We start from the raw sequence: 24566 nt of genomic DNA, 5'->3' as shown, positions 1-24566 counted from the left end.
AATACTTTATTTAAAGTCTTTATATTAAACGACTTTATATTAATGCAAACAGAGCACGCAAAACCCAGTAGCCTATTTTTTTCTTTATTAGTCAGACTACCAAAATTGACCTATATGCTGCCCGATGGGCCAGTTCAATGCCTTTACATTCTCTCTAATTAGGTTTGTGCTGTGCTGCTGAAACGGCAGCAATAAATTCACTTGTTGATAACAAACGAGAAAAGTCCCAGTAAAGCCCCAAATAATGTAACCGTGTTTTTGTCAGTTTAATCGCTTGTTCCGTACTGACATGCATGGCACTGAAGCACACAAACACTCAACACTCACTCAGAGATCACACCGACATATGATTCAGATACAGGAATAGCTAGAGTTAAGCTTTAAATTAAATAATCATAGGTTTTAAATTTAAATCACGATCGTGTCTATATCAGCAGCATTAATAGAACATCGTGATTCATTCCGTTACCTTACAAGCCAGCTCCAAATACTTCAACAAAGACTTCAACAAAATACATACAAAATGACATTTATTCAGGGACAATTAAAAAAATTATTAGCATTTAATAAAATTAAAATTAATTATTTTCTTACCTCAGAATTGTACAGAACTGTACAGTCTTCCTTTTGGTTCGTAAACGAGCAGTTTCACATTATAATAGACCTGTCTAAGCTATGCAAACTCAAAAATATTTATCTTTATGCATGTTATTTAATAAGGATAAGTTAATGTTATCGGTCTACTTTTACGCGATTATTCAACATGATTGGTAAACAATTAGCAGTCAGCCTGCAAAAGGAAATGTCTGGTTATTTTTTTGACTTGCACTTAAAGGAATCATAAAAGGGGCAGTTACCTATGTTATTAAACAAGGTTGAAATCATGTTATTAAACAAGGTATTTCTATGTGCTTGACTACTCCTGTTTGAAAAAAAAATAAAATAAAAAAGTACATGCACATCTGAGGTAATACATAAGAGGCATGTCCAAGCCCAATACGTGAACATGCACCCTATACTGACACAGATTTAAAAAAGTTGAAAAAAGTAATTATTTTTTGTATAAAAAGTATTCTAATAACTTGATATTTTTGCTGATTGAGCCACTGAAGGCACAAAGACTGTCTTGAGGATGTTTTCGGTACCCTGCTGGACAAATCAGAAACATTGCCATCTATGAGGGATGATGAGGGAGCCCTAAGATTTAAACCAAAATATCTTAATTCGTCTTTCGAAGACAAACAAAGCTGTTAGGGGTTTGGAACAACATGAGAGCGAGTAATTAATAACAATTTTAATTTGCATGTAAACTAACTCTTTAATGTTTAATGTCTAGAATGACTACATATGATTGTTTTTATTTCAGAGTGATGAAAAATCGACTGCCAGACAATCAATCTTGACTTCCGTGAAAGCCATAGATCGGGAAATAGAAAGTTAGAAGGAAAGAAGAAACCAACAATGCAGGGAAGTGCAGAAGCGTGAGGAAGAGGAACAAGAGGAGAAGTAGGAATACCTTTTTACAGCTAACTGGCAGCTTGTAAACAGAAGAGTGACATTCTTTAATGTAGAAAAGGGGACAGAGAGCTCAGAGAGAGACAGAATGGGAAGTGTTTCATTGTGATCACAATCAATCACTTGATTACCACAACTGTGCAAACCTGTCTGTCAGTAGCTGAGAGCCAGTGTGTTAGTGCATTAGAGCCAGTGTCTAAAATCTATAAACAAATTAGGAATTTTTAAAGTTCCTTCTATAAAAATAGAAACATTGCTGCTCTTAGATAAAATTTTTCGAAGAGTTGATGGTGTTAGGAGAATAGTTCATCCAAAAATGAATTAGATGGAAATGAAGAAAGAAACCGTATTCTCAGTTGGACTGTTCCAGTTACAGAAATGAATGAAAAAACAGAATGATGCCAATCCAAATAAATAGAAGGCTGGAGCTTGCAGGTAATGAGTAGTGTTAAAAAGCTCTGAACATGAAGTGTCGGATGCAGAATTGCAAACGTGGCAGGTTTTGAGAGATGATGATTATATGAATAATGAAAAAAAATATGGCAGCACATTTGAAAGCGACACAGAAATAGTGGTTCCTGTCAAATTACTGCGGTTTAATATTAAGAAAATCAAGTGATGTTTTCTGACTTCAACAAAAAACTAAAAAAGTGGATTTGGCCATCAGAACAAATAAATAGAAAGAAAAACGACAGGGGAAAAAATCATGCAAATGTAAAAGGATTTTGAGCATATCTGCAGTGATTGAGACATTACAGGATGTAGCCTTAATAATTAACTTTAAATGACAATTCTGCTTGACAGAATATCGTTGAGAGGGTGCAGGGATGTTAGCAAGCTGTTTGGTTTATGGTTTTGAAATTAGTGAATGAATGGGATGACATGGACCAGCTGGAGATCAGGTATATCCACGAAGGACATTATATGTGGTTTTTACATTTACCTTCTTGTTGAATGCCCAGATTTTGTCCCACTCCATATTGACTACAGATCTAGAGCCTCCCTGCAAAAAGAAAAACAATTCATGTCTTATGAACCAATTAAATAATTGAATCAATATAATGGTTTAATGAATCAAGGCTGTTTCCTAAAATTGTCTTATGAAGTGTACAATTAACAGTATTTTTTCAGTGCCATCACTAAGAACACCCATAAGGTGGTTTATGTATAATTTAATGGCATGCCATCAACGATGGGTATAGTCAAGCAAAAACAGCACAAATATAGCATTCATTTTTTATTATTATTAATTGCAATAACAATAGTAATATCACATCTTTAACTTTGATAGCAATTCTAATATTATTTCAAGTGAAACTTTTTCTAAGATGTCCATTAATACATTATATTGTCTGACATCACTTCCCCCTACAGTAGTACATTCCTAACACACAACCTCAACTGCAAAAAAATAAAATAAAAAAAAGAACATACCTGAGCTGCAATGAATTGCTTGAGTCCATCGACAGTCATTCCTCTTCGCAGGACTCCTCTGACTGTGGGGAAACGGGGGTCATCCCTGCAGGAAGAAAAGAAAGGTAGTGAAGAGAAAAATCACCATACAATCTCAAAAAGTTGTACATATAAAGTGAGAATGGTAAGTGCTCTTCTAATTCTCACCAGCCGTCCACATAGCCTTTGTCGACAAACCAAGTAAGTTTCCTCTTGGAGAGTACAGTATTGTTAAGATTGAGCCTGGCGTACTCCCAGATGTAGGGTTTACGAAGACCGAGGGCCTCTATTACCCAGTAGAACTGCTCGTCTCTGTCATGGTACTCGGTGGTACGCAAGGCGTGTGTCACTCCCTCAATACTGTCCACAATGGGGCACGCAAAGTCGTATGTGGGGTACACTCTGGATGGAGTGAGCAAAAAAGAAAGAAAATGATGCAGATTAGTTTACTGTTAATTAGAAAAAACTGCATATTAAAACTGCATATTAGCGAAACTGTAATTTTCAGAGGGTGGGAGGGGTCTATAAGGAAAATTATTTAACTCTAGAACTACTGAGATGGTCATTTTGACCATTTTTAATTTTTGTAATTGAATAACTTTAACTTAAGTATTTCCACTTTTAATTACAATTATAGTCAAAATGACTGCACACATTTCAGTGTCTGCAATATGTAGTAAGAAGGTGGATTTATGAATTGAAAAATCTGTGACTAAACAAAACAGCTAAACTGCAATTTCAAGACTTTCCATCAACTATAATACAGCAGGCAATATATGTATTGAACACATCATGTTTTTCCTGAAAATAATATTTCTAAAGAAGCTATTGACATGGAACTGAACCAGATTTTGGTAAAAACTCAAACAATATAACTCATTCCTATATTCACAGCTCCTCTATGGTATATATAAAGTATATATATATATATATATATATATATATATATATATATATATATATATATATATATATATATTAAAAAAAGTGTCTCTATAAGCTGCAGGTTGCATGCAATGATTGTATGAGGAGTCTTCTTCAAAACATAGATAGTGTAGTGCATGTAAATTATTCTGTGGGGTAAGTTTGATCATTTGTGCGTTATTTGTCATCTTTGATGGCATTGGCATATTGGTCTTTCTTTAATGTATATTGTGTGGTTTGTATTGTTTTGTCTGTCTTTTGTACTATTAGCCTAGTTTCTTGAACAATATACAGAATATTATATTGCAATACAAACATAAAAGTAAAACAAAACAAACAAATCTGAAAAAGGAGATCTACAATAACAACGACAAGGAGAGAAAGTATTGAACTACTGAAATGTTTAAATACTTTATATAAAAGGCTTTTTTGGTGATGGCAGCTTAAAGATGACTCTCATATAAAAAATGAAGTCACATGAATTGCTCAGGTGTGAGATTTTTTACTTCAACAGTGTAAATAGATTTTTACACTAATAATTCTGTGAGTCTCGTCTATCAAATCTGATCTTTCTTTTGTATTTTCTAGTGGATTCAAGTCAGGTGATTGGCCGGGCCATTATACAGCTTGATCTTCTTTCTCTGAAAGCATTTGAGAGTTTTCTTGGATGCGTTTTGGATCCTTGTCTTGTTGAAATGTCCATCCTGATTTCATCTTCATCATCCTGCTAATGTAGATGTTGCAGAGAAGCAGCGAATATTCATTTACAAATGACAAAGGGTAGCTGTAGAACTACTGAGAGATTTTAGCTGCTGTCTGTGCTTTCACTGCCTTTTTACACCTTCTACACCTCCCTTACAAAGTAATAAAGTTCTTTAATTATTTTCTTTACAGGCATGCAAATAACAAACACAAAAACTATATAATTTAAATATTTTCACATTTAACAGAAGCATTAAAGTAATAAATTCAGAAATTAAATAAATGTAGAAGAAAAACAAAAATTACAGCATAATTTAAGGTTATAATTTGAAAAGTTACTCAGTGAAGATCAGTGAGTAATCCCCATCTTTTATTCGAGTCACTTTAACAATGCTGATTAAGATTATATTACACATCATAAAACAAAACGAAAAGAACATGAAAAAACTAAATAAATAAAGTGTCAAAATAAACACTAACACAATCCTGACTTACTTGTAAGTGGTGCCGGTGCGAGGATGAGCAGCGTTCTTGCATCTGAAAAGCGCAGGGTCTCTCAAGCATCCGTTGTTGGAATTCATGTCAATCTTTGCCCTCATGCAGCAGGTTTGGCCAAACTCTGTGCCTTTCTTCATCTCTTCCCACATCTGCATGTTCTTCTCCACAGCTGAGCAGAGATGAAAACATGTTTAGCACGAAACACATATCCTTTAAAGAAATAAGACCAGCTCTGGTGATGCTTACAGTTGTTGCGGTTGCGAGACTCAGCCCTTTGCTCTCTCTCTTGTTTCATGATGTCTGGTGGAGTGTCATCTATGTAGGCCTTGCCCTCCTGTAAAAGTTTCTCTCCCATGCGCAGGATAGTGGGGAAGTGATCGCTTGTGTAGGTGAACTGATCTGGTTTGATCTGCAACATGGCTACGTCCTCCAAGATGACCTGATGCAAAAAGATGTCAACAAATAACTACTTGGAAACTGCACATTTTCTAGACAGCACTGAGGCTTTAATGCAGATCTAGTTGAAGGCAAAGCAATTGGCCTCCTTGTGAAATGTGAATTCTTTTTCATGAAGATTTTTTTCCACTGCGATTGTTTGTTTTTTTTTTTTTTTTTTTTTTTTTTTTTAAATAGGATCTTAAAATAATTGTGTAAGTGTATTTTTGTTTTGCTTTTGTGTGTGAGCCTCTGTCTAAAGACAATATTTCTAACCCCTGTGGGGATAGACAATGTTTGTTGAGTTTAATTGAACTGAATTGAAATTTCAAGTATTTCCTTATTTCCTTAAATTCTTTAATAACTACTTTTGTTATTCCCATTCTTTACTATTTATTTTCCAAGATATTAGTAATCTGCTTAAAGTGCAATTTAAAGGATTAACAAGGTGAACTAGTTAACTAGTTAAGTTCAGTTTATAGGTAAGACATTGGATAATAGGGGTTTGCTCTTTAGCCATTGGGGGAAAAAATGGGGAGTTGACCTTACAATTGAAACCTCCAAAACTTTAAAAACTGCTTTTCCTCAGAGTGACAAATTGTGAAAAATTATCCAGCGCTTGGGAAAAATGTCCAAAAAAATAATACAATTATTCTAAAAAAATTATAAAATTAAAATTTCATTTTGCCTTCAAATGTGCAGTTTGCTTTCATTTGGTGAAATGCCTTTCTATTAAAATGTTGACATGTTTTCTTTTATAAGGGTCTGATTACACCTCATCCAGGATTCAGATTGAAATATTGGACAGCATTTTTTACAGAAAATAACAATTGGAGAAAATATACATTCTGATTTGTTATCAACTCTTTAGACGTATAAAAAAATGGTACCGTATCGTCTACAAATGAATATAAGCATGTCTGGAAACATGGCATCTTTTTTTGTCATTTTGATCAATCATATTTTTATGCTTTAAATGAGAACCTTTTATGTTCAAGATTTGGAATTTGGAAGTTTAACTCAAACACATAACTTTAAATTGTAGATACAAAGAATTCAAGAGCCCTCTACATTTTTTTCTACAGTAATATACAATCAAGCCTGAAATTATTCACACCACTGGCAAATTTAGTCTTAGTCTTGTTCAAATGCAAGTAAAAAAAATTCCCCACAATGATGATTTTTCTTTGTTGTCTTATAATCGTTTGGGAGAAGCTGGTTTCATTTCTGGTCAAATTTTTTTTTGAAAGTCTGTATGAAAGGTCATACTTTCTCAAAGTCCTCTTTCTCCTTCTCGGGGTTGGTGTCATCAAAACGCATGATCAGCTTGCCCTTGAAAGTGACCTGATAATGCTGGTTGAGTAGAGCTGCCTTGGCATGACCAATGTGCAGGTATCTGAGGAGATGGAAAAATAAATGGCATGCAAACATCAACTCTACCATTGGAAACTAGTGAAATCTAGAAATGATAAAGAGCAAAAAAAAATTATGTAAAGAAAAAGAAATCCCTTATTTTTTTTTTTTTTGTAATTTCAAAGCTTTATTTAAAAGTTTTGCTTAATCTTTGTGAAACAAAATACATAACAACTGAAGTGTGCAATATTTCACATCAGTTAAATGTTTTATTTCATGTAATGTTCATTTATTAAACAGACAATAGCTATTTTAGCTTACAATCAGTACAGAAATGCCACCTACCCACTAGCCTCAGGAGGAAAGCGCACCACTACTTTGCCCATCTCAGCACCAGGGAGCTCCACAAACTTTCCCAAATCCTGCTTTTTATCTTTCTCCACAGACTAAAAACAAAATTTGGAACATAAAAAGAATTTTAATGCACTTCAACTGTCTTTTAAAGGTACTAAAAAATATGCAAATGAACAACGTCATTAACATTACAGTGTGCAAATTGGTACTGAAAGGCTGTAAATATAATACCTTTTTAAAAAATCTTCAAAAGAACATATAAAACTTCAACAGTCTATAAGAAAGCTATTGGTATTTTACTGAACTGGCACATTGGATGATAAACTTACAGCAGCTTTGCTGGCGGATACCTTGCTGGCCCATTTACTGCCCACAGAACTGAATGGCACTTGAGAACTCAGGAATGAAAACCAGCGGCACAGATGTGGGTGGGAGCTTGGCTTGGCCTGTGACTCGCCATTTCCTTTTGAGAGTCATTACATGTTAAGTCATCTTCTTTTAGTGCATAAATATCCATATATGATGGTCTAATGGGCATTTCAGCTAATGACTGACCTTTGAGAGCAGCCCAGATGCAGAGGTCAGCCAAAGTCACACTGCGACCAACCAGGAAAGTTCTCAAAGCCAGAGCTTTATCCAGATCAGCCAGAGCAGAAGAGAGATCCGACTGACCACAGAGACGACGGGCACTGAACTCCAGCCAGTGATCAACCTTCAAATGACAGAACAAAAACATTAAACCTTTAACCAATAAGACAAAAAAGAATATATTTACAGCTGAAATCAGAATTATTAAACCCCCCTTGATTTTAGAAAAAAATATTTCCCAAATGATGTTTAACAGAGCAAGGAAATTTTTATAGTATGTCCGATAATATTTTTCTTCAGGAGAAAGTCTTATTTGTTTTATTTCGGCTTGAACAAAAGCAGTTTTTTATTTTTATTTTTTTAAACATATAAGGTCAAAGTTATTAGCCCCTTTAAGCAATTTTTTTATAGTCTACAAAATAATCAATAGTTATATAATGACTTGACTAATTACCCTTTCCTGCCTAGTTAACCTAACTAATCTAGTTAAGCCTTTAAATGCCACTTTAAGCTGCATAGAAGTGTTCTGGAAAATATCTAGTAAAATATAAATTTACTGTCATCATGCTAAAGATAAAATAATTCAGTTGTTAGAAATGAGTAACTAAAACTATTAGGTTTAGAAATGTGCTAAAAAAAATCTTCTCTCCATTAAACACATATTGGGGGAAAATAAACAGGGGGGCAAATAATTCAGGAGGTTTAATAATTCTGAGTTTAACTGTAAGTATTGTGGAACAGGTGTAGTATGCAATATTTATGCACAAAACATTACTTACTGCATTTAAAATGCCGCTATAAAAAAAACTTTTTTGTCATTATAAAGGTAATAACACATAAGCAATAATGCTTATTTATCTAAATCATAAATGCAATACTGATTTTCTACTATTGTTCATAAAGAAGATAATGAGTGAGGTACATGTTTTAGTTTTTTTCCTGTTTTGTATTTGAAAATCATTCTGAAGCACAGCCCGAGTAACACATTTGTGCATCTTAGTGCAACATTGCAGGTCCTGAATGAGTCCGCTTTTAAATGAAATAATGACCTAATGAATGATTCATTAAGACAGGGACTAGCAGACATCTACCATTGGTTTTGGTGTCTTGCAGGCCTAAATCAACTAAGGTACCTGCACAAAAACACAGAAAAGTACCATTTAACTATCAACTATTTTGATTATCAACTATTTTAACTATTTATCTAAAAATATATATGATGATAAATATTGAATATATAAATTAAAAATATATTATTAATTATAAATAATTATTGAAATATTCGATTTTATACATATGTATATATGATTAGTATAGTATATGATTTCCAAAACTCTGACCTCAGTTTGCTCCATCATATTAGAGCCATAGAGTCCCAATGCTGGAGCCACTCGGGCAAGATATCGAGTGATGGAGTTCACGTCGCTAAACTGAACCTGACTGAAAGAAAACAAACGAGAGGAAATTATGACAGAAAAATTAGTATACAACGTTTTTTTGTTTTTTTTACATTAAAAAAGTTTGATCACCATATTAGAGGTTAAATTTTATTTTCTGAGGTGAGTTGCATGTATTTATGCATAGTTCATTGTCCTTATTAATTTATACATAATGTAACATGAACACAAAAAAAGTGTTAACCTATAATCCAGTGTCTATATATTCCAGTGCAGTATTCTGTTTATATATATATATATATATATATATATATATATATATTTTTTTTTTTTTTATTTTTTTTTTTTATCATTCTGCATTTATGAAATGTTCATTACAAAGGTGAGTGGGCTTGACAAACCACCTGTAGAAACACTCTTCTCTCTATATGCACCGGACACTTTACTTAAACTTCTTACTCTAGCACTTAATTTTTTGAGCACTAACGGTTGCCTTATATAATAAGCACTTCTTGTGTAACTTCTAATCTCAACTTCTTGTGTGTATCTTGTTAAATCGCTGAATGCCTCCTAAATATACAGTACTTATTAAAACAATATATAACATTACTATATTATGCATACTTTTACAGTGATACGGGCCAAATACTCACTCAGAGACATGGAGCATGGTGTCTTTGCCCTCCTCCACAGAGAGATTGACGCTGCCTTTCACATGTTCAGCAGTCAACAACGCCCCTACAGGTAGAGGCAAATAAAAAAAATAATAATATGAGAATCTGCTATAATTCTCCACTTGCTTTATGCATAGCCATGTAAACAACTCTAAGATGCAAATTACATATCCTACATTTGTTAATGCATTTAAAAATAACTTAATATTGCTTTATGCATACATTAAAAAAAAAAAAACTAAAATAAAAAAAAAATCTTTGGGGCTGCTGCACAATATATTGTTTCAGCATCGATATTGCAATATGATCATTCACAAATCACATAAGATGATTTGCAATGCTAAACCTGTAATATAATGAATCATTTGCATGTGATTTTAAAAGCATTCAGGCATAAGAAATTGTACAGTTTGTATCTTAGTTACAATTGTATTTATTGAATTGTTAGAATCTTTTATTTATGTATACTTTTAAACTCGGAAAACAATAAAACAGTTTTTTTCAACTGCAACTTTTTCTTTATTTTGTTCAACACTTCAGAAACAAAAAAAAAAAAAAAAAAAAAAAAAAAAAAAAAACTAAAAGCTAACTGATCTATCGTGTACATAGATATTTAAATTGTGAATGCAGGGTGAGGTTGTGAGAGCAGTAAAAAAAAAGAAAAAAAAGATAAAAAAGTTAACCATCAAAACAGATGCACTTTAATTGTAAGGTTGTATTATTATGAGATTAGCTATCATGGAAAACAACCTAAACAAACCAGTCCATCTAGATTCTGTCCTGCTTTACTTTGCAAATTACTTATGCAGATTATCAAATTCAGTCTCTCAGAAACAACCTGTAGCTTAACAGTAGAGCACATCACTAGCCTTCATAAAATTCCTTTTTTTTTTTTGTCTTTCAAATGCATAGAAGTAAATTATTATATACATGTATGGCAAAAAAGTGTGGTGGATTTTCTCTTGTAGAGACATGTTGTTTACTGTCTTCTCTTTCATTTTCATGGATGACATGGAATTTTTTGCTTTCTGCAGAAAAGCTAATAAAATAAAACTGTGAGTTCTAACAACTGCAGGTTACATCTTTTAATCGTGTTTTTTTTTTCTCTTAGAACTGTGATTTGGTATCAAACAATTCCATTCTGAGCTTATTTATTTCCTGCAACAAAGAAAGAGTGAGAAATTCAAGAGGTGAACTTTGTGAATAGCGAAAGCATCTGGAAAACTGATAAAATATTCGGGAAAATATTCTGACAGACATTACCTTACATTTTTTAGAAAACAAAAAAAAAAAATCAGAAGATGTAAATTCAGACCTGCGAGATCAAACATGTGAAAAATAAAGAGAGTGTGAGTGTGAATTGTGAGAAAAAAATTGAAGATGTTCTTGCTGCAGTCTGTAGCACTATGATGGAGTGGACTAGGTAAAATATGTAGAGGTCATTGCAACACCCATAGTCATGTGACGTTTGGATTTGGGGCTGGGTTGGTGTACATACTAATAACAAACAACGCAATGGGTAATTTAAGAAATAATATAAAAAATTCTTGTTTCTAGCAACAACGCGCGTGCACTACATGTTGAACCTGATTCAGTACGTCATAATGCTACAGGCTGCAGGGAGGGGTGACAGTCAGACTTATTTCGATCAACCTTTATTCATTTTCCCCAAGCGGCAACCTCCCGCTCTCCCTCCTGAAGCAAATACGGAAGAAGCTGAAACTGCAATTCATCGTAATTCTGCTAGTCCTGGCTCAATGATAGAACTTTTTTTTTTTTACTGAGCCCACTGTTAAAATGGCCAACTTTACAGCAGAAAAAAAGGTGTTGACAGCCTGGAACAAAGAACGATTTTGGTTCATATAGCTAATATTACCCTTCATGACAACTGTAAGGAGGCTGAATTTTTTATAACTAGCTGAGCTCTGCATATACATCATATTTTTGTTTTGTTTTATGTGGCGTTACACAGTCAGTCGCTGTTTGGAATTATTTCTTACAATTATCAAATGATATGGCATGCTGTGTGCACTTAATTTGTGCTGACAAATCATTCATGTGGCCCCCATTTCCCAGGTGAGTGAAATTACATACTTAAACCATATCTATAAATGTATTTGTTTTAAGATAATTTATCATTCATATTTTTCTTTAGAACTTGAATGCACTGTAGAATCTGAAAGATTGATTAGCTGTAGGCTCTAGAACAGTAATCTGAAACATCGTCATACAGTGTTATGCCTGGATTTCATAAATAGCCTTTATTTAAAGTGTTTGTAAGTAATTCACATTTGTCTCATGTAGAAAAACGTCATAAAAACAATGTTTAGTGGCTCAATACATTACAAGTGTTTATAAAAGTTAAAAAACTTTATTGATACAAGAACGTGGGGTCAAAACACAAATGAGTCGCATTAGCCTGTCCAAAGCCTAGTTCACACTACATGACTTCAAACATCAGCAGATCGATGTGCCATTTACACTACATGACTAGATTTTGTGTCTTTTAATCGCTGTGGTGTTCACACTACATGACACTACGTAAATAATCCACAAGAGGAGGGTCACACACTACATGATCTGACAACAACTAGTTCACCAGCAGCTCAGTCAAGCAACCAAACCACAGCCAATGATATTCTGAGGGAGGAGTCGTCAGAAAGAGCTGAACACTATTGGCTGCTTGTGTGCTGATGACATCACTGACAGCTTGTCAAGCTTTCAAATGAGCATTTAAAAACATTGTCAATGAGCTGATACGTCAGCGGATCAATCACTTGCAAGGTTCAAGTGGAGGGATGTGGCTTTAACACTTGAACTACTGAGGCAGTCAGAGAGTAATTATGTTTTGTAATTTAATAACTCTTTGAAATAAAACTAACACATCTATAACACCTTGACATTTTCTAAATATCTGTGTATTTATTTTTATCTTTTTTTTAAATTACAAAACAGTAAAGAACTGAGCATTTCTGCCCTTAATTACCATATTAGTAAAAATGACTGCATGCAAGTCTGCTACTGTTCGCTGTGACTTTAAATATGCCCAGCAACTTCCTGCTAACATAAACATAACTTTCTGATAGCAAAAACAGAAATTTACTTCAGATATATCTTTCAAAACAGCATATTCTGTGAAACGAATAGCTCCTGTATAAAAGTGGAAATGACAGCAAGGCACAGACCTTTGCATGTTCTAGTTTCTTATGGACTGTATTACCAAAAAAGATAATATTCTTAGGGTAATGTGTCGTAAAATACGATGACAGACATTCAACGATTAATTTTAATATCTCAATAGAAGTTTTGAATGTAAATATGATGTGACAATATGACATCTTATATGAGAACGGTCAGAATGACCAGTATGGTACTTTTATAAGATACCGAATTCTAGTTCCAGTCTTAATACAGCCTACTCTCGTGTTAGCGCAGAAAAAAAGGAAGTGCATCGATGCTCATTCTGGTTAATTACAGACGTTTCTGTTGAGCTCATGAGCACACGGCCATTCAGCTCATGCTGATATGCTTTTTCATTGACTGCAACTCGTCACTACATCAAACCACACGTGGGGTCGAGTTGGCCGTTTTCAAGGTATACCGTACTTTGGAAAACTCAAGGTTTTAAAACTGTCAACATTTTCATCAATACTGTTCCTAAGGTATGTGCAAGTTTTTTTATTTCATTTTTTGTTTGCTTGTTTGTTTGTTTTTTATGACAACAGTATCTCCAGCAGAAAACATGTCGTTTTAAATCTGTTTTTGAAACAAATGAAGACAGCAGAAGTCAATGATTCATTTAGTCTGACATGTTTACTGATCCAAAATATTATGAATGTTTCTTAAAATAAAATATTTTGTGTTCAAAAGGTGAAAAAAGTTTTAGTTTTTTTTTTTTTTTTTTATCCAGACATTTAAAAAGAAAATATTTTAGAGCCGTAATCACAATACTGAAAAATCGTGATATTTTTATTCAAGTTTATCAAACTGCCAGAATCTTATACCGGCCCATGCCTAATTCACACATTCGTTCATTTCTGGACACTGACAACCTGTGATACAGTCCTTATTTTGTTCACCACGCCACCAGAGCAAATTCGCTTTGAAATAGCACGCATGACTTAACATTTACGTTAACACTATTTAATTGACTGTGAACTGTGTTGTACTTTGATAGTCATTGGCTGCTAATATGTTTTTTGTTTCTATTTAGAATTTGCGAAGAATTAATTTCTGAAACTATATTATTAAGAAGAAACTCTTAAAGTGGTAATATAAAGCCAACTTTACCTCACTTCTCATTCAGAGGTATTGAACATTTTGCAATACTTAAATCAGTCAGTTCAGCTGATGTCAACCTAATACACAAAAAACCTTTTCTGACAAAAAGAGTTGCACAGTCCTGATTCTCTAAGACAGCTGTGAAGTAAACAGATTGAGCTCTTTCAAAAGACTTGCATCAGCCGGTCACACGCTTTTCCAGCGCTGGATGGCGCCATTCATTTCATCTTAACAACAATTAATTTTTTTCAGCTTCAATAACAGCATCTTTATATTATAAACATAAAGTGGAGTAATTCAAATATAAAGATAAACCACAAAAACAAAGATAGCCTAATTCATTTTGCATTGCATGTGATTAAAACCTTCAAACCCCCCTCAAAATATTGAAAACGTGCACAATTTTATTTATAGATCACTATTGCGGAAGCAGAAACAACCTAGTACTACATTGTAACGTTAACAACATTCCCGAATTTGATATATAAGACGAACGCAGAATAAACCGTGGGAAAAGAATAGAGATAATTTAAGATTGTGCCACGATGGCACGAGGATGTTCTGCGTGTCAGATCATTGAGCCGACGCGCAAGATCTGCTGCTAAATGAAAGGTATTTTAAATTATAAGCCACACTTTGCTTCTGTGCTTACCTAGAGGAGGGTTGCTGCTGTTGAAAGTCAAGTTTAGTGCCATGTCGTTGCTCCTGGTCTGTTTGAAATAGCCCTGTCACACGTCCAGCACCAAACTACTTCACGAGCCACAAAGCTGCTCAGCGCCGCCTGCTGTGGTGTGGGAGCGCAGCACTAGAATGAACCGAGTAAACACTACACCCCGAAACAATGGTTCCGCAAAGTTTCGTTTTGATATGTATCATGATATGCATCATTTGAAATAAACTGGCAAGTATAAAGTGAAGTATAAAGTGAAGTAATTAAGTCTACTTTTTGAGAGTAACGTCTTGTACAAGATTACCCCGTCACCCTTCGCTTGAATTATATGGCGAATCCATAAAAGATGGGGCGAAACCTACGGGCGAAACACGTACTGAATGTTACTGGCGCTTTCATTTGTTTACATTTCTGACAGGAATTCTAATTTTAAGGTGGATATGGTTTCATGCCAGTTATGATTCTGTCAACAACATATCTCTAAACTTAAATTGTCTGACTTTTTTTTGCAACATTGTAAATTTCAGTTTTTCTTTCTTTCTTTCTTTCTTTCTTTCTTTCTTTCTTTCTTTCTTTCTTTCTTTCTTTCTTTCTTTCTTTCTTTCTTTCTTTCTTGTATATTTGTGTATAACGTAAAAAACGTTGAAGTTTAGCTGACAAATGCATTTACTATTGAGGAAGAAACCTGCAAAAACAATAAATAAATAAATACGCATATAAACAAATAAATGGATAACTAGTTAATAGACAGCCTCTCAATAGCATGGTAAGCTGAGGAAAAGTAAATATGAAATACGTAAGAAAAAAAAAAACTTGAAAGGGGGGCAGAAAAATCTATTTTCAGTTCAGCATTTTCTTATTCCCACTACATGCTTGCAGTTAATTTAATTATTTATCTGCCCACACTATTAATTGTTTATATATTTATTAATGCAGAAATTTGTGAGTTTTACATATATATCTGCGTATTAATTAATTTTTTTTATTAATGCAGGAATTTGTGGATTTGTTTATTCATTGATTTGTTTATTTGCATATTTAATTATTTATTGCTTTTGCAGGTTTTGTCCTCCATAATTTAAGACCTAAAATGTATTAATAAAAACTTAGGAAATGTGATTCAGTTAAAAAAAAATAAATCACTCAGAGGGGAAATTTATTTGGAATTTTCTGATAGATAAAATTAATTGAAAAAAAACTTGGCTCTTACCTTACAAATTTTGTGTTCTTATAACCAAGTTAAAGAATTACATTTAAAAGTGTTACATATCTACCCCACAAACGAGATTATATCTAAATTTGGTAATCCTAATTCAAATTGTGTCTTCTAACTCAAGTATTAAATCAATTGATGATCTTTTTGTCTAATGCCCACGTGTTAAAGTGTTTTGGTCTGATTTATCCATCTTTTTAAACATCAAAATGTAAGTTTAACATTGATTTTTCCATGTGTGATATAATTAGTTATTTTTCTTATAAAAAACATAATATAGAATTGATCTATTTTATTGGGTAAATATTATATTCACAAATGTAAATTTTCTCCATCATTACATAATTTTTAGAATTTTATTTGTGACTTAAATTGTTTAATTACTACTATACAACATGTTTACAACATGTTTACAGTGTAAACAAAAATGTTAAATGCTATAAGGACTTTGAAATTATTATTTAATTTGATAGTTTTAACTCTATACCCTGTTTTTTATTATCTTATTTTAGTATTATTTACACACACACACACACACACACACACACACACACACACACACACACACACACACACACACACACACACACACACACATATATATATATATATATATATATATATATATATATATATATATATATATATATATATATATATATATATATATATATATATACTGTCTATGGTATATAGGCTACACACACGTCAAATTTAAACAAAATCCATACTTGCTGCCAAAAGGAGGCACTAAAGCCTTGAAAATTCATCTACTTCAGCTTATCTAAAGGCCTACATGAATTTAGCCTTTTTTCAGGGGATAATTTTATAGTAACTACTTTTTCTGTCTTAATAAATGTGTGTAGCTTAATCTAGTGCAGTGGTGCCCAAACATTTTCTTATGAAGACCCAAAAAGCAAACTTGATTGAGGGTTTGTTGGCTGAGGGTAAATATAGCAAACCTGTGTTTCATTAAAGTTGCCATGGGATATTTTCCAATTTATTTCATAATTCATTCATTTATTCATTTTCTTTTTAGCTTAGTCCCTTTTTATTTTAGAATGTATAAAAATAAATAGCAAAAGTTACTTTAATCATATTACCTAATGCATTGTATATTTTTAAATCTTATAATTTACTACAATGAAAACAAATGATTCAGGTTAACACTGTGGAGTTAATGCTGCGTACACTAGTAATTTTGCTGATGCTTTGTGCATCTGTCAAGTGACAGTATTTACATAAAAACAAAACATCTTTTTCATTTACAACATTTAATTTCAGTTAGCTTCAACAATAATAGGAACAACATGCTAATCTGTTACTGTAAATCTATATTTAAAAACACCATTCATTCTCTATCTCTTCTCAGATAGGAAGGTGGGCCAAATCAAAGGTTATCATGGGCCAACTTTGGCCAGCAGGCCATAGTTTGGACATCTCTGATCTAGTGAGTGACATTATTGTACGGTATTCAGATACACCAGTCATTTGATTGCTCACTAAAACCCTGGTGAGAGTTTCACTTTCACTGTTTAGTCTCAGGCTTTCTGCAGATTTACTTTACCATTTTATCAAATGTAAAATATTATTCATTATTCTAGTGTTTTGCAAATTGCACTATATTTTGAATCTCCATTCACACATTTTCAGTTACTTTGTAATTGGTATTCCAAAGCCAGCTGTTTTGTTGGTTCAATTACAAATTCAAGTAGGACTCATCTTACAAAAGGCATGTTGTGAAAGGTCATTAAAGATGACATTTATTATTTTACAAAAAAAAAAAATCATGATATAATCAAAAATATGAATCAATAAAATACAACAATTTCAACATAAGATAATTTCTAAAGAAAGATTGGTTGAATCCTAAAAGATTATAACGTAGAGCAGTGGTTCTCAAACTGTGGTACGAGTACCACTAGTGGTAAGCGGGCTTCCTTCTATTGGTATACGGAGGACTGAAATGTCATGTACATGCTACATATATTTCTAAATTTATCAAAAATGATGTATATAATATGCCATATATGACGTAAAGTCTATATTTCTGAGGTAATCTGCCACGTTTTTTTTTAACTGTGCAGAGTTGTAGCTGCTTTACTGGACCTACTACCCAACTGTATTTCAATACTGCTCATTTTGGTGGTACTTGGAGTGACATTTTTTTTCTGAGGTGGTACTTGATGAAAAAAGTTTGAGAACCACTTACTTGGAGTATTGTAGCAGCTATAATATAATGATTAAGTTCATGCAAACTGTTGCTCTATATTTCCCCGTCATGAGTCTTAAGATGCTATTTAGAGTTTGCTCAAAGAAAACAAAACTGAACTGGACTGAAGTTCAACTCTGAAAACTAGACTGAAGCAGTTTCAATTTACTTTAACTATCTATGTTAAGCTGCTTTGACACAATCTACATCGTAAAAGTGCTATAGAAATCAAGATGAATTGGGAAAAAAAGCTTTAATTGGGAGAGGACAAAAAAATAAATGCAATTTAAATAGATGGTAATTGAAATAAAATTTTAACAGCATACTGTAGGCTCATAAACATCGGATTTATCATTATACGCAAAGCGTAAAATAAATGAAAATAATTGTGTTCAAGCTTAAGTGCTTAAGACATTTTATTTGTAGTTCCTTGTTTAGGCTTTCTGTAATAATACATTTTCCTTATTTGCATTTATATTATTTTTTTGCAATTAAATAAAACATAAAAATTAATAATTAATAAATAAATAAAACATATAATAAAACATAAAATAAATAATCAAACATAATAAATAAAACATAATAAATAAATAAAACATATATAAAAATGAGTAAAACATATAAGAAATAAAAACTCCATATGTTTTATAAATAAATATATTGAAGTATGAAATAGGTTTTGCAGATATATGTTTTGTGTAAAGGCACAGACAAATGCAGGTTCCCAGGAAACCCCTTCAGTTGCATCATGAATGAAGTTATAGATTTAATGCACCATAGAGAGCTCTTTGACTCTACATGTTTTCCCAAAGTAAACTTGTCCTTGGCTCATTTTCACTATAGTATTTAAAAGGAATATCCTGTGAGTTCCCGAAGTGTGAGAGAGAACAAAAAGATGCACGTGCACAACTGCACATTGATTCCAGCACCTCAACTTTTGTTGTATTGTCTTTATAATCAGTGTGCGAATTATACATTGACGATCAGTGGAGTCAACTGTTTCGAGCATGTGTAGTACATGCTTCTGTCATTTGTGTATTTATTTTTAGTTACGTCTTATTTATTAATAAACCTTATTAAAGTTTTCAGCATTTTGACGGATATTAGTTTATTCTGAGCAACAGTATTCTCCGAGCTATACAAACTATTTGTCTAATTTGACTTTATTTCCGGCTAAATCTAGATCCAAACACGATTTTTACGAGAAAACAATCTTCCAAATACAAAGTCTAATCAAGTGCTGGGGGTCATTCACTCCCAAAAAAACCCTGTGATTCACACCCTGTTTGTAGTGTCTATATTTATATTACATCCATGGATGATGTGACAGCAGCCACAGGACGACACCAGTGGGCTCATCACATACTATCTACTGTTGGAGTGAGGAGACAGCGATAGAGCCAATTCAGTGGATGGAAAAGATTGGGAGGCCATGATCGGTAAGGGCCGATGGAGGGAATTTGGTTAGGACACCAGGGTTACACCCCTACTCTTTACAAGAAGGGCCATGGGATATTTAATGGCCTCAGTTTAACGTCTCATCAGAAAGACGATGCTCACTGACAGTATGGTGTCCCCTTCACTTTACTGGGGCATTAGGACTCACACACACCCTACTGGTCTCACTAACACCACTTCCCATGTGGTCTCCCATCCAGGTACTGACCAGGATCAACCCTGCTATAGCTGCCGTGAGAAACCAGTCTTGGGCTGTAGGTGATATGGCTGTGGACATGGATTTGTTTAAAAGGTAATTAAGTGCCTGACCTCATCAAAAAAGTTCTATAAGTGAAGTCTTTCATTTTTGTATTAAAAACAATGCATATTAATCTTATAAAAAGTCTACTTTTGCATGTAAAATGTTGAATTAGAAATTTAGTTTAATCTTTAGAACTTTTTAGCGTAACTTAATTCAGTTATGTCATGTCTTAAACCTTTTGAACAGTGTATTTGTATTTTAATAGTTTCCAAATGAATGCATATCCACTGTTGTTGTTAGCAAGCTTTTAGGAAATTAGGATAAGTTCAGTTTGAGTTCAATCTACTAAAATCTTTAAGATGACTGAACTACATTCCCGGTTGGAAGAGGTGTGCCTGAGCGTGGTTCACTTGGGCTTTGAAACTGAAAGCGAGACGTGACTTTTAAGGGACTGTTTCATATAGATTTATTAATCATTATTGTTGATTAACGCAAACTGCTGCGCGCCTTCAGCAGACCTCCTCGTTCCTGCAGCACGAGAGCTTTATGATTGTTTATGAGCGCCAAAAGTGGCGGATCTGTACGGCGAAATATCTGACTGCATGTCCCCGCATCCCTAAGGACTGTTTGGCGAAATATTTTACGGCATATCAAACGACTGAAACAATATAACTAGAGAAATCTCCACTGTGCTGCTGAGTAAGAGCGCTTTTCACTGAACAGCCCAGCAGCAATGACGTAAGCATGCCGAAGCCCGTTTTTGGTGTGAGCGCGGGCCGTCGGGGGAGACGGGAGGGGGGACAAGCGTGCTTTGGCCCGGTTCGAGGCAACTGCACCTAGTGTGAGTACAGCCTCAGTTTGCTCAAGTAAACTCAACTAATGACTTTAACAGTGTTTGCTAATGAAGCCAGACTACTACAACATCATCAATCAGATGTCAAAAAGCAGTTTATGCAGAATTTTTTAATGTTAATACCTCTGATAGATTTGTATTCATTGCACGTTAATAAATGTGCAAAATAACAAACAACATTGTCATGCCCTGTAAAAAATGGAGGTAAGACAATTTATTCATGCTATCCCAACACAGTTAACGTCAAATTTAAAGTTGTACACACTCATTCACACTCATACACTATATGGAAAAATACCCAATTCACCTATCCTGCATATCTTTGGACTTTGGTGGAAACCAGAGCACCCGGAGGAAACCCAAGCGAATGCAGGGAGAACCTGCAAATTCCACACAGAAATGCCAACTGACCCAGCCGAGGCTCGAACCAGCGACCTTCTTGCTGTGAGGCTACAGTGTTTGGTTTTAAAATACATAATGACGATGAAGTCATTTTAGGTATACAGCTGAGAGAAAGCAGCATGCCAATAATGCCAAAGCCCTATCCAGCTGATACCAACTACCTGATTTGTTTTCATCCACAGTCATTAATCTGCCTGACAGTCCAATACCTCCTCGGACCAGCTCATATACCTCTCCCGTCCATCATGGCAGATTTGTCGGAGTGTTTATGTGGTAAATTGTCGTTATTTTCCAGTGTTTTCCTCTCAGAGATTAATGAGATAAAGACATAAAGTGCTGTTCATGTTAGTTGGTAAGTCAGTTTCATCAATGAAAGTGTCTCTCCTACGCTGTCATTAGAGCCCATCCAGCACATGCTGTATACTCCCACCTTCAAAGCTCAAACAGGTTGGAAGCACATTTGCATTCACTCCTAATGAGACACTGGCAGTGAGGCGCGCATCAGATTTATTTATTTTTTTCAAAAGCAAGACATAAAATACCAATAATGCCTGATGCCGTGGCAGGCTACACCACAGACTGATGAAATATGGAAATGCGACTTGTTTGTTCAGTCAGGTCTGCAGTTGCAGCTGACATTTTCACTCATAAAGCCAGTGTAAGCTTATTAATCTCCTGGACGATTCCATATGTGAAATCACAGAAGCGGTAGAGAGGAAAAAATCCCCTCTGAATTGTGTAAGACTGCCGTGTAATGAATGCGAAGCTAATAGCTGTGAGACAGCTACAACTTATTCATGGACAGTGACAACAAATGCACTTTTTTTCTAAAACTTTTTTTGTTTTTAATTGTGCACCATCCACAATATTTTGGTCTAATGTTATTTCCTTTTTACTTAATCCATGAACATGATAATTATAATCTGTTGTGATAATTGCAAATGTAGATGATGCTGCTTTTGGTACTTTTTTGTACAGTATTAATGTTTTTAAATGACAAATATGTAAGTTTTAATTTTAAATTAAATCTCAAAGAAGGACATTTTGCTAATACAGTGCTCAGCATATATAAGAACACCACTCTTAAATCTTTCTTTTAAATTAATAGGTTTAATGGGAAGCTACACAATATTAAATGTGTGCACATGCAGTAGATTAGTCAGTACTGAAGCCAAATCTGGAGCTTATTTATCAAAATAACTTACGATAATGTTCCCACAACTAGTAAACCTAAATTTGTTTTAGAAAAATATTCAATATAAATTAAAGAGTACACACTTAGCTGATGATCTATCAAAAGCTTATTTGGCATGCTGTCCCGGTAAACAGCCCTGAGCTCAAGGGATCCTCGAGCCCGGGGCTCCCTCCCATTCGCAGAGTGTGCTAGACAAGTGCTTGATTGTTATGCATGCTGTATATCTTTGAATGGTGGGAGAAAATCATAGAATCCGGGGAATACCCACGTGGAAACAGGGAGATTATAAACTCCTCACAGAAACGCTTACCGACCTGGCGGGACCAGGGCCAGCAATGTTCTTGCTGTGGGGCTAACAGTGCTTTAACCACTGGGCCGCCGTGCCACCCATTCTACAATAAAGGAGGAGAATGGGGAGGAAGGGGGGTTTCTTCCAATTGGAGATAAAGTGGACTGAAAACAGTGGTTATTTATAGTAGCTTAGGGCTCATATGATTGGAAGATAATGAATAGCTAATACGAGAGAGCTGTGATAAACTCAAAATTAGTTTATAAATAAACTTCACTTGAAAAAAAGCAAAAATCAAGAAATAAAATAAATAAATAAATAAAATAAAATAATAATTAGTTGAAATTTTGTAGGTTGTATTTTTTTTTTTTTTTGCAATATTCGTACATTGACAATATGTTTTTCTCTTTAAAGGGATAGTTCACCAAAAACTGGAAATTTACTCACACTTTAATTTGTTGTAATTTCTTTAGTTTCTTTCTATTATTCATTCATTCATTCATTCATTCATTCATTTTTCTTTTCGGGAACCTAGGGAGAACATGCAAACTCCACACAAAAATGCTAACTGACCCAGCAGAGGCTTGAACCAGCGACCTTCTTGCTGTGAGGTGACAATGATACCCATTGTGCCACTGCGCCACCCTTTGTTTCTATTGGTGAAAAGCTATTTTGAAGCTAAAAATCTCAAATTGACTTCCATAGTAGGAAAACAAATACCATGAAAGCCAATGGTTACAGGTTTGTGACATTTTAAAAATATCTTCTTTTGTCTTAAAAAGAAGAAAGAAACTTGCAAATGATTAAAAACATGTAAATGGTGAGGCCAACAATGACAGAAAATTGTAATTCTTTGATTGAACTCTCCCTTTGAATGTATACAAAGCATTCTGTATTTTCCTTATTGTATTTTGAAACGTGTTTTTAAAGAGTCTAGAATCATTGGCAGATGCCTTATTGTTCACTTTTATTCATTTGTCCATTTACAGAACACAAGAAAAAATATTGATTAATTAATTAATACCTTTAAATTTTTTTTTGGGGTGGGAAGGGGGAATATTTATTTAGATTATTTAGTATTTTAGTAGAATTAATAGAGTCATTCAAGTAACTTTCCTTGTTTTTTGTTTCTAACGACATGCAGATCCATCTAACAGAAAAATAATATAGGCTATACAAAAATACAGTATCGGTGGTTCATTCCACTGTGGCAACCCCAGATGAATAAGGGACTAAGCCAGAGGAAAATGAATAAATTAATGAATGAAAGACAGTTTAGCATCTAAAGAAACAAAGACATGAAAAGAAATTGTTGGAGGACCTTCTTTCTTTCTTTCCCACATGTTAACTACATTGCAAGCTTGACAATATCTTCATTAGACCTCATATCAAGGATGTAATTATGGAAGAAGTGAAGAGCCTTTTGAAAGATCAATCTTGGGGCCGTAATTGTCTTGTCATCTCATTCAGAGGGGAGGTCCATGTGAAAGGAGAAAGAAATTGCTTTGTCAGCTACACTTTGTCATTTTCTCATCTGGTAATAATAGAGTCAGTCGAAGACATTAATGCACTTGTTCACTTTCAAAATTTTCAGAAAGATTGAACGCAGGTTTCAGTTCTGCTACAACGCATGAATACTCAAACACGACCACCAGATGGCGGTGTGGGCCTTTTTGTTAAAAGGCTGTTGGTCCTAATCATAAAGTCTGGATTTGGCAGTACTTGTTCACACAGAAACGGCGCTTCAGCAAACTGAACCTGTAAGTATTTAAAAAAGCCATGTTTTGTTTTCCAAAAATATGGGTAGGCTAATTTAGAATATTACACCTAAATAATCTATAACTTATCACAAGAGCACTT

General features: G+C 33.9%; 1 protein-coding gene across 3 annotated transcripts in view; it reads right to left on the bottom strand.

Annotated features, from left to right (window-relative positions):
• eprs1 (glutamyl-prolyl-tRNA synthetase 1) overlaps positions 1–14966 on the bottom strand; it is a 42452-nt gene extending 27486 nt beyond the window's left edge. The window contains exons 1-13 of one of the 3 annotated variants that reach the window (XM_087289247.1): positions 14826–14966; positions 9872–9956; positions 9162–9261; positions 7789–7945; positions 7563–7696; positions 7225–7325; positions 6796–6922; positions 5338–5530; positions 5089–5260; positions 3136–3369; positions 2950–3034; positions 2459–2518; positions 1517–1537 (exon numbers count right to left, since the gene is read on the bottom strand). In XM_087289247.1, the coding sequence (XP_087145373.1) occupies positions 1517–1537; positions 2459–2518; positions 2950–3034; positions 3136–3369; positions 5089–5260; positions 5338–5530; positions 6796–6922; positions 7225–7325; positions 7563–7696; positions 7789–7945; positions 9162–9261; positions 9872–9956; positions 14826–14868 (1512 nt within the window). In that variant the 5' untranslated portion in view covers positions 14869–14966. The remainder of the gene's footprint in view (positions 1–1516; positions 1538–2458; positions 2519–2949; positions 3035–3135; positions 3370–5088; positions 5261–5337; positions 5531–6795; positions 6923–7224; positions 7326–7562; positions 7697–7788; positions 7946–9161; positions 9262–9871; positions 9957–14825) is intronic. The other 2 variants (XR_015512681.1, NM_001288652.1) reach the window with 2 other exon arrangements.
• Between the last annotated feature and the right edge of the window lie 9600 nt (positions 14967–24566).

This window comes from Danio rerio, chromosome 17 (assembly GCF_052040795.2).
Source record: "Danio rerio strain M-AB ecotype USA chromosome 17, GRCz13ab, whole genome shotgun sequence".
NCBI lineage: Eukaryota > Metazoa > Chordata > Actinopteri > Cypriniformes > Danionidae > Danio > Danio rerio.
The sequence above is the reverse complement of the archived record's forward strand: the minus strand, read 5'-3'. Positions and strand labels throughout refer to the sequence as shown.